Source organism: Pochonia chlamydosporia, chromosome 4 (genome assembly GCF_001653235.2).
Source record: "Pochonia chlamydosporia 170 chromosome 4, whole genome shotgun sequence".
NCBI lineage: Eukaryota > Fungi > Ascomycota > Sordariomycetes > Hypocreales > Clavicipitaceae > Pochonia > Pochonia chlamydosporia.
In genome coordinates, this window is record NC_035793.1 from 4,418,533 (window position 1) to 4,430,086 (window position 11,554).

Here is an 11,554-nt window from a genome sequence, read left to right on the forward strand (position 1 = left end):
ATGGCATCACCAGGCACAGAAGACCACTTGCTCCAGTATTCCGATAGCTTCCTCAGTGTTTACAGAAACTATCGAGCTTGTTCGGAAACGCTGCGTTAACACGGACAGGACAGACAGCTCCTTTGCACCATCGGCCAGAGACATTACAGCACAGTGCATTAGCATGCGAGGGTACTTTGACGCTCTGGACTCAATCTTGTTTGGGTAGAAACAGCAGTTTAACATTCTGCGTCGTATGCTTCATCGCATTCAGGAAGAGTCAAGACAGTCTGGCGAACAGGGAACCTGTACAGACGATGAACTCCCTATGAACGAATTATGCCAACGCCACCGACTAGCCAGATTGGCAGACATAACCTCCGGGCTTGTAAGGCAACTTCAATCACTCGGTCAAGAGAGGTTCTCGTCACGATCAATGGGTTGCAACAGTAGTCAAGTTTGGCAAGAGGATTGCAAAGAGCATTCGTTTGACCCTTCTGACGCTGACTCCAACGAGCTGGCCCAGGAGTACCTTCGAATGGCCCATGCGATTGGGTATATTCGGGTTTTACCCGATATTCCAGGTCGACGGCTTCTCATTCCGAAGATTGCCGCTTACTTGCATTTAATATTGAATTCAGAGGACAAAATCGCTCATTTCCAAGACTTTTCGAAGAACGCTCCGTTGAACAAGTGGTTTTGCGCTTGGGAAGTTGCAATCAAAGGCATCCAAGCTCAACACCGGAACCCAATATCTGGCTGTCCAAATCATCAAAACTGCCTCCGGATACAGATTATACCTTGTGCGCCCAATGGACAGAGAACACTCGACTTCTGCATTGTGAAGCTTTCAGAGGCGGAGCAAGAGAAGTAACATGTCATGCCTCACTAGAAGGTATTAAGCATCAAGTTGATAACGCGTCAAGTTGAGGTGGCGGTCACAGCGTCTTTCGGTGTATTCTATCATCAAGCGGTCAAGAAAAGCCAAGCTTGCACAAAGACATAGATCAAATAGATATAGTTGCTTTTGTGCAAAGCATCAACTCATCCATCAGATATTAATAGAAATCTGCTCAGACAATGTTCCACTTGAAACTTGATGCAACACACAAGCCATGGCTATCGTATGTACTAACACGCTTATATACCACTCTGTACCAGTAACCACGAATAAACACATGTCCAGGTCGAGGATGCCTGCATTGGTTCTTCGTCACCTCCCCGGCGGCATGAAAATAAAAATCCAACTCCGCTTGTACCTCGGTGAGACATAGCTTGATGACATGTATGCAATATTACTAAATACTCACAAATCTTGTACTGTATCCATCCGTCATAGAGCCGTGCGTAACGGATGCGTGGCTTCCCGCACTGGTACACTTTTGGGACTTGCGCATTTGTGCCTGAATAAACAAACCACCGTCATACCATAGAGCTCCTTGCTTGGAAACCGTGCGTTCTAAAACGAACCATCAAACTATGCACATCGATATTTTGCGGAAACAGTTTTATACAACATGAGAAAATATTATTCAAGCGTTAAACTATCCTGGGTATGAACTACTGTTGATTATGCGCGCAAGTGTTCAAGCATCCGTGCATTCCATTCCTCATCTCAGACAAAAAAGAACATGTCCGTATAATCTGCATCAAATACGCAACTTCTCATGTACGCTCGTATCTCGTGATACATCTCCCCGTCTATGCAAGCCAGTACCACGCCTTCTGCAACCAGTTCTTGGCAATGCGAGGCTCTTCCGTGGCTTCCAGCTCATCCATCTCCTTCTTGCCGGTGATGACATCAACCTTGTCGATCGGGATGTAGAGAGCGGTTCGGAACCAAAGCTTGTGACCAACATACAGAATGAGGAAGATTGGGAGGGTAATATAAGCAGCGACGAAGTTCTTGGCGTTGAAGGGCATGAATGTCTGGAAACCGTTGGTGATGGTGAGAAGACTGACAACAGTCACCGCAGCATACGTGGCGTATGGTTGGAGCGGAGTCTTGTAAGGTAGTGTGTGCAGCAAGTTGTTGAAGATGAGGGCGCGGCGGAAACGCAGATAAGTGATCATGACAACAATCCAGGCAACAAAACCGGAGATGGTCGAGATATTGGTGAACCAGGTGAAGACCTCGGAACCAGAGTTGGAGACGTTAAGGTAGGCGAGGAGACCAATGGACCATGTGGAAAGGACTGCAACCCAGGGTACACCATTGCGGTTGGTGATGCGGAACAACTTGGGGGCCTGGCCGTTCAGCGCCATGGAGTAGAGAACACGACTGCCCGAGTAGAGGAAGGAATTTCCGGCTGACCAAGCTGAGGTCAGGATGGCGGCATTGATGATGTGGTTCAAAACTGGGATGCCAACGTTCTGAATACCAATGACGAAGGGCGAGGCACTGGCATCGCTTTTGCCGGCCTCGTTCGCTCCGAGCAGTGTTGGGTCGTCCGAGGGCACAATGATACCAATGACAAGGGAGCCGAAACCGTAGAAGATGGCCAGACGCCAGACGAATCGTCGAGCGGCTTTGGGAATGTTGCGTCGTGGAGCAATAGTTTCACCAGCAGCGATAGCAATCAGCTCGGGAGATGTGATGAAGGCGAAACCAGCAGTGACAAAGGCGTGCCAGTAGCCAAGAAAGCGGCCAGTGCTGCCGGAGGCCTTGTATTCGACGAAAGCTCCAGGGGTCTTCCAGTAGTGGAATCCAAGCACGCCGTCCGATTTGGGAGCACCGCCAAAGAAAATGACGACACCAAGAATGATGAGACCCATGATGGTGATGAGCTTGATACTGGCGAACCAAAATTCGGCCTCACCGAAGAAGCTGACGGCGATAATGTTGAGGAAAAGAATAACCACCAAAACGACAGTGATCCATACTGCAATATTGACACTGGCACCCCAGTAGTCAATGATGATACCAGCGGCAGTGGCTTCGGCACCAATGAGAATGGCATATGCGTACCAGTAATTCCAACCAGCGGCAAAACCAAGACTTGGGTCAACAAAGCGATCAACGAAGTACGGAACAGTAATACCGCGCATAGGCAGATACGTGACCATCTCGGCAAGGCAGTTCATCACGACCCAGACAAGCATCATCATGGAGATGTATGCCATGAATAATGGGGCTGGGCCGGTAGATGAGAGAATACCTCCAGAACCGATGAAGAGACCAGTTCCAATGGCACCACCAAGGGCCAAAAATTGAATATGGCGACTCTTCAGTCCTCGCGCCAACTGATCATGCTGCTCAGCCAAGTTATACTCTCTATTCTCAGCCATGGGGCCACCCTCGGAATCGTGGGTGGCATTGGCGCCGTCATGTTTCTCCATGATGCCGTGTGATGGGTGATGCAGTAAGAACGAATGCCGAAATTGCGCAAATTGACGAGAGCTACAAGTGGTCAATGTATTTGCGAAGCTTCAATTGCAATTTTTTTTTTGTCGACTCCTGCGGGCAATAGCAAGAAGTAAAAGATGCAAGTTCTGGGCAGACGCAGTGCGATCCGAATGGGACACACCGGTTTCTGTTTCGTGGCGTCGCAACATAAATACCGGTCACGGCTAAGTGCGCCAAGTGCAGCTATTTCCGGAAGGCCCCAGCTTGGCGGGTTGGTCGCAGTCAAAAGGACAAGTGCTCGGAAGCAACGCCGCCTCAGCAAAGCTCAATGTGAGTCGCAATAAAAATTGATCGCCAATTTCTCTCTGATTGAGGGAGCGACCCGAGGGAAATATATGCAAAGAGGATGGGAGGAAGAGAGAAGTAGAAGAATGGAGACAAGAGAAGATGGGAAAGACCGATGGGCATCGTTGAGGTGCAGGGCAGGAAGTGATAACAAAGTTCGAAAAGTGGGAAGCAGCTCTGGGGCCGACGCCGCTAGCGGCAGCTGGGTCCTTCCTTCCCTGCCTTGACGCAGCCAGAGTGGGACACTTGGCTCGAGTGTGCCTGCCCCAAGATGCTGAATGGCTTAGGCAAGTGTGGGTTGCGAGAGGCTGCGAGAGGCTGCAACAAACAAACACACCAAACAACATTGAACCAGACATGAATTATGCACAAGAGAACGACTGCTCCGTCGGATGACGACAAGGGTCAGCCCAAGCCGTGTCCAGCCTGTGGCCAGATACTAGCCAGACGCCAGTTTTGGTCAACTTTGACAGCCTCGAGTTGGTCAGGTTTGTGATCAAAAGGTGGGGTTTTATGACCGGCCCTGACCTGGCTGACCTGTCGCCACTCTTGGCCTCTTGGTCACTTCTCACCACACGGCACAATCAGCCCAGTGCCATTTCAGAAAAAAAGAGGACATCAATTTGAAGCAGACATGGAGTCGGGGCGGTGGCACAAAGGGCGCACCAGGACAGGGCGATCAGTATTGTCGGACATCACTGGTCTCACAGGAAACGACAAAAATGTATTGCCTACAACTGCGCCAGCGGCTGAGCAGGTATTGTTGCATCAGATGCGACTTACAGACAGCCTCACGAATGCGGCATCAAAGACGATCATGATGCTGCGCCCGGCGACTCTTCGACAATGAACAGACAACGACCATCAGACACTACGCAATGGCTTTCCAGAGCAGCGAACCAACCCCCCACGAATGGCACGATCGGCCCCAAAACTGCCAACAAGGAAGAGGCGCAATCCTTTGGGCCAGGCAACAATTATGCTCCTTGCCTCCTTCGCAGCACAATCATAACGAGGCGTTTGTCGGATGTGGCCCACCGTCTTCCAGAAGCGCCCCAGTGGTCTCCCGACGCTGAACCAATGTTTGAAGAGCACGCGAGTCGTTGAACGGCACCATCCTGGCACATCTTGCTAACCCTCCAGCTTGCGGAGAACTGCGGATCCTATTCTCGACCTTGTTGCGACAAGCCAGTGGGGATGAAGCGCTGTGAGAATAGCCTAGAATTCTTGCTTATCTCAATTTCTCCAGTTTGAAGGTCTAAACGAGCCTAACGAGGGGGCCATTGGTGAAAAGAGTGAAAAGACGGCTCCATCTCGAAACCAATGCCTGTCCTTGAAGATGCGAGATGTTTGAACCGGAGATGAGCATTGTCGTCACAACGATAACCGATTTTCTGTCTCTCCTACCGACTCGGAAGATTTTTATCGCAGCGAACAAGGTGAAATCACCGTTATTCGTCGTCTGACGGCTTGTTGGTCGAAGTTCAAAATCACGTCATAGGCTATTCAAAAGGGAATAGCACGAGCTGCAAGAAGCCATGCGGCGCAAGCCCATCCGCCATGGCATGCAGGTTGGGTTGGTGGGTGCCGGTGGCTTGCGTTCTGTTCTATTGTGGATAACGGATGTCCCGATGAACCCTCGCCTGCATTGTTCTTGTGACGGAGGGTTGTTAATACACGTATGGTCGAGCTTGACGCCAAGTTAACAATGGGTTCTGGGCGAGTTCCAGGTGCTTCCTATTTATTGCGCGAATTATGAAGGGTTCTTTCTGGGATGCCAAGTGTCTCAATTCGGCCCACGCAACCGAACCACACAATGCCAACTTGAGATCTTCGACTTGGTACTCCGTACAGTTCAGTACAGTCGGGCACAAGACTGTCACAATAATGCCAGGATTTGGTCACGAACTGCGCTGACAGTCGGAGTGGAGAAAGCACTAAAGCAACTAAAAACCGTCAAAACCACCATGGTTGTGGAACAGGGTGAGATGGGTGGACGTGATTTTTGTGAAGACGATTCATGTGGCACCATGAATCTCATGCCAAACTCCACATTACAACTGTTGGCCGACACAAGCCGTTTGACGAGGAGCCACTTGGAGTTTCGGTCCCTGTCAACCCCAGCAAATCCTCCGCAGAACTCCCCATACTCCAGATTAGCTACAATCTGGATGAAGAGCCTCGCGGCATATTTCGGTTTATTGGCGTCTAACTCTGATTCCAAGGCGGTTTCGAGAAATTTTCGTAAGAAACTGTGAGTGATCCTTTAATTAACCCTGGCAAGGGACTGGACAGGACTGCACGGCGCAGTACGGTATACTCCTTCTCAGACAACGAACATTGTTTGCACTGTTTCTGCCAGCCTCAACCCTGTCGAACATGTCACTTGCTCCCGGGAAACAGTCATTGTTCTTCCAAAAGCCACCAAATTGCGATGGCCTTACCTCAAGCGGGTTATCAAATGCGTCACGAACTGCCAGTCTATTATTAGTCAAATATCGCTTCAGCTGAATAGCCTCAACGACCACGCGGCCGGCTATCGGCGCACGGTTGCAATCCTGCATGCCTGCATCGTCAGACTCCCGAGTTTACCTCCACACCACATTCTACACACTTCACTTCGGTAGATATCGAATCTCTCCACAACGGGATGCTTGTTGACCATTCTGCCTCCACAGTCTAGAACTCGTCTTTCAATATTAGGTGGGTCTCTGCTTGACTTGCGTTTACATCACCAATTCGGGATTGACAATGTGTCAAGCTCAACTCCAGATGGAGTTACTCTATCGGCAAGACTCGGTAGCTTGCACCTAAACAAGCCCAAGCGTTCTCTGTGCCTTGTGGTTTGGATCTGCAAAATGTCATGACCGGTCTACAAAGAAAGATTGAGGCAAATTGCGCAGCCAATGACCGTTCGTTGTGAATAACACCATGATGGCGTGCGTGCTTTGTGATCGGAGCAGAGGTCCACGATGGGAGCCGCAGCACGGAGTACAAGCCGGTGCTATTAGTAATTACGTCTCGAAAGGACAAGTCAATGGGGCGTCGAGTTATTCGATACCGATGCCGGCGGTGTATTACATTATCACCCCTTCGTGTGTCTGTTTTGTTTTTCTTTACACAACCCCCCGGAGAGTTTTTCATATCAAGGCGCTTTCAGTTCGCCAATGGACGTAGAGATCTCGTCCCGGAGGCTTGGGGAGCACCTATTGTCGACCACCTCTACCCCATGGGGCTCAAAATCACGGAGGCCCAACAGGCACCTGCGTTTGGGCCAAGGTGGTCTCGTGTGTCGGGCTGTGGATGCCATCTTCAATATTGCTTCCCGTATGTCCATGCACCCGGTTGCCAGGGCCGCGATCTGGTATTTTCTGAAGCGCTCTACGAGACTCAAAACTTGGTCTGTATTTGTACTGTACTGCATTTTTCCGACTCGGTCTTTTCCCCCTGACGAGCAAGTTCTCGAATGAGGGCATCATGCGACGATTGTGGATAACGCACCTTGATACAGTAACCCGAATCTTAGTTTCACGCATAGTGAAATCAGTACTGCAAAGCTGTCACGGGCATCAGGCTATCCTTCACGGAGATCACAGACCATGGGGGCTTCATGGTCCCGGTAGTGTTGATTCATCAAGCGGCTGGCCGTTGAACAAAGCAGGCGTGGCTGGTGGCTGCGCTGACCTAGTCAAATTTATGGCTACCGCGGCCAATGTCAGCTCTCCTGTCTTTATTGATAGTTACGGTACTGTGCAGTACTGTACTCGACTAGTTGCAGAGGCTTTCTTTCTCAACTTCGACATGGTGTGAGCCCACGATGATTGAGCCGCCAATCCATCATGACGCGGGCTCGTTGCTGGACACCACTTCATTGCGCCTGGTTTCTTTGTGCACAGGCTGCGTTAATGACCCTTTAATTTGATGCGAAATTACTTGAGAACTGCCCACACGCCATACCGATCTTCTGCCGTCTGGTATATCTGCAGCCAGGCTCCTGCGGCAACATGCATGACCCAACTTGTCAATAAAGTGCCCATCTCAACCACGGCATAGCATAACAAGCCACAGCCTTCCCGATGTTTACAAAACACCAGACTCCTTGGCCCATGCGCTTTATTTGTTTATTTTCTTTTCCATCATGTTACTGTACATCCTGCTGGCCAAAATAGTCCAAGCTGCTGGCAAAATTTTGAAGGGCAGAACAACTAGCCTACCCTATACTTCGTGATAAATTTCATGGACAGTATGCATCGGGGACTAGTACACTATGATTTTCTTTCACAAACACCACGAGAGAGTTTCCAACTTAAATGTCACCTCGTTTACTCGAGTGAGGACCCTGCAACATAAGTCTGAGCGCGATAGACAATATTGTGTCCCTGACTGCGCAGACTCGCTAACTGACCCTTCGTGGTTATAAAAACGGTGCATTTGCCATGCACAGCATGTCGAGTGGAGATTAACGCAACTTGAGACATAGCAAGACGAGTTACAGTCGTGCAATAATCTCAAACAAAGCTTTATGTGATATTGCTGTTGGAGTTGCCGTTCCTGACTCCGATATTGTAGCCCCGACGCTATACTCTGTAAAATGCCAGCTGCAATCGTACATTTATATCTAGCAAGTCATTAATGTGGCATTGGCATGAAGCCCTCATCGTCCAAGTAATACACCAAAGGCAGGTTGCACATGTGGCTTCTGGATTATGGTGCAAGAGCTAGTTGTGTGTTAGCAATTTGTATCCAAGTCTGCACGAAAAATGTATTTCGACTCGAAACTTAGTGTATATGCATGGCTCTCTTCTCTAAACAATTCATTTACGAAATCTAGCTCCCTACAGAGGAGCCACGGAATAAAGAGTCAACTCTCCGTGCATATGTTTAATGGACAGGCTAATCCGCCGGGATATGTAGACGGACGTGCTTCGTCTCAACTTGAGACAGCCTGTACGTTTGACCAAAAAACGCAGAAATGAGACATCACAGGGCCGATTTAACACCTATCACAGACTTGATGTTATCTCACAAAACTTGATTCAATTTACTCTAGGCCTGGCATCATGCCAAAGTTGTACTTGTATAGGTTAGCTGCATAACTGCTGCTCATATCAGAAATATGGAACATAATAATATACACTGACCAGCTAGCGGCAAAGGCTATGACTATCGGTATAGGTTCAGGTTGTATCCAAACAATAATACAGTTACGGGTAGTGAAGAGTCAGATTTATGAAACACTAAGGAGGGAAATACATCAACATAGGCTATCTCAACGGAGTATAACTTTAAATTGTCTCTCTGCATCAGCGGATCGTTCCCTTTTGCAGCTCAAAAGACCTAGCGGTCATTTTCTTTGATAGGCTGTGTGCTGATTGGCTTGTTTTAGCTCCAATTGACTTTACAATGACGAATATCCCGAACGCTAGGCTGCCGGTCGTTCATATGCATATTGACGATGGAACGTATAAAGCGGGACGACGGTCCACGACGCAGACATATGCACTTTGAAGCCATTGCAAGCTGATTTGTACCAAGAAGAGAGCCTTAGTTGTACAACTAGCGTCACAACATGAACTCTGTCTCAGAGCAGGGCATCTTGTATTGTCAATTGTCTGCAGGCGATGCCTCGCGATTGACTCGCTTAATGATAGCACAGAATGGATGTGTGTATGGTGTCTTGGGATTCTAGATTTGATTCGTATATCCATTGAAGAGCACTGCTTGTTTTTATGCGAGCTAACTTGCGGATAGGCGGACAAGTCAATAAGCAGGCATTAGAAGGGGGTGTATGGACTTAGAACATGTCAGTCGGGGATTTTAATGGAACTGTGTCTGACTGCTGAGAGACAACAAGGTAATAGCTTGTTGTTGACGATTATAAACGCTTGACAAATAATGTTCGCAGCTGCTCCTCTGTTGATATGGGGATGTTGACAACTCGGCAGTTTTGCAATCTCCGGTCGATGATAATCAAGTTGAATAACCCACACGAATTGTCGTATTCGACTCGAGTCTCTGGAACAACTGTTCGCAAATGGCCCTACTACAATAAATGATACTTTTGAAGTGTATGTCTCACGGGCATCGGTGTAAGCATATCAGGAACTCCAAGGCGACTTGAAAAGTGATTAAATACAGAGTTCTTCGTTACCATGTATGGTCTCGAGTCTTTATGGCTTCGCCTGCATGGTCTCTCGGAGAATACACCAGTAATGCCTTCACCTGACCAAGGGCAATTCGGTCTGAGGCAGGAAATTTTGATGCAAAGTTCAAATAAAAAATAAGGGCATGGAAACCCGAATCCGTGACGAATCAAAACCGGTAACTTGGATGCGATCTCACACCCTGGTTGCACATGATGCCAACATCGAGACTCACGGCGTGTCTGAAACGCACAGAATAAAATTCGACCACAGTATCTCTCCCAAACGCAGTTGGGATTGGAGGTCCGGCCATATTCATACTCCTTCAACGCAGGAGCAAATGCTCCGGTTGTCTCGTTGGCGAAATGAGGTTATCGCAAGCTGACGGATCAAGCTGCTCTGGAGTCTGGACCCCGGATCCGACTCAGGACAACCTTGTGCCCCGGAGGTTTGCTCCGAACTACCTGGTCTTCTTTTCAACATGAATAACTTCTTGCGGGGCGGGACGACAGCCTAACTTGAAGAGTTCCCGTCGTCGGGTGCCTGGTGAGGTAGGTGGGCCTTGTTCAGGCACGGCGAACGGAGTACTCAAGCAGGGCTTCCTTTTTTGACTGAAGAAGCCGGTGGCGGTGTCAAGGAATATGTTGGCCACAGTGGCTTGACAGGTTGCAATGCGAAGATATTGCTAGGCAACAATTGGTTGTGTTTGCCAGCTCCCTTCGATATTTTGTTCGGTGGAGGTGAAGCAGGTCGGGGCTGCTGAGGTCCCCCAAATGGAAATGCACGGCGAGCTCTTACGCCACACAAAGTGTCAAAGTGGTGAAATATGAAAAAGTCATAGATGACGTGTTGGTGACCAAACTCGCAAACCGATCACCAATAATTTTGGGTCGTTGAGAGATTTCGATGCTTGTGAAGCCACAGCTAAAAGAACTGCTTTGCTGGGATCACCAGCTTTGCGGGGCAAATTTTGCCATCCAGACGGAGTACAGACCGAGTTTAGACACAGAATGTCATATATTTCGTCAACGAAGCAGGGAAAAAATATGATATGAAGGCGATTGGAATCATCACAAGCCATTGTTTGAACCAATCGCACATACGGCCATCTATGGACTCTACTGAGCCATGCAGTGAGCTGTCCATGCAGGGCTTGTGTGGCGTGTGAAGCATCATGTACACATGACATGACGGGTGAAGCCAAGGCAGCCAATGCTAGAGTAAAACAACTTGCAGACAGAGTCTGCTTGTGGTGGGGAAGACGATGGGCCAAGTATGTTGGCCGAAACGATGGCCCTTTTCATGATAATGACCAACTCAGCCACGGGTCATAGACTACGACATCTCGACATTGAGAGATGGAATTTCCCATGAGCACTCGACATAGTCCCTCTTGGACAAGCAAGGTCAATTGAGTTTGTCGAGTGATGCGGGGAGTCGCCCCCTTTATTTGTGGGTAAGATCGCCTGGGTGTAATGACAAATGCTTTGTTCTTTCCTCGGTCTTTAATGATAAGTTGGCTACCCAACATGACTTTCACTGCCGTCACCACAAGGGCCAGGCTTGTTGGGTCGCACCGTGAAGTCGGCAGTGGTTTACACAGTCTCTGCGTACTCAACTGATACCAAGGAATGCGGCAACGCGGCTAGGGGAGGTTGCGAGTGAGCTGCAGAAAATTAGTCAGGTTGTCCTTCTCCAGTTTCAAATATTGAGTCGATGCTAACGCCGACAAACCGCAAAT

At 48.9% G+C, this 11,554-nt stretch overlaps 1 protein-coding gene across 1 annotated transcript; it reads right to left on the reverse strand.

The window, feature by feature from the left end:
• Window positions 1–1,680: 1,680 nt before the first annotated feature.
• On the reverse strand, window positions 1,681–3,318 carry VFPPC_08702 (proline-specific permease; the record flags this gene model as incomplete). The annotated part of the gene is made up of 1 exon (XM_018287364.1): window positions 1,681–3,318. The coding sequence occupies one exon, from the start codon at window positions 3,316–3,318 to the stop codon at window positions 1,681–1,683; it is 1,638 nt and encodes a 545-aa protein (XP_018144353.1).
• Between the last annotated feature and the right edge of the window lie 8,236 nt (window positions 3,319–11,554).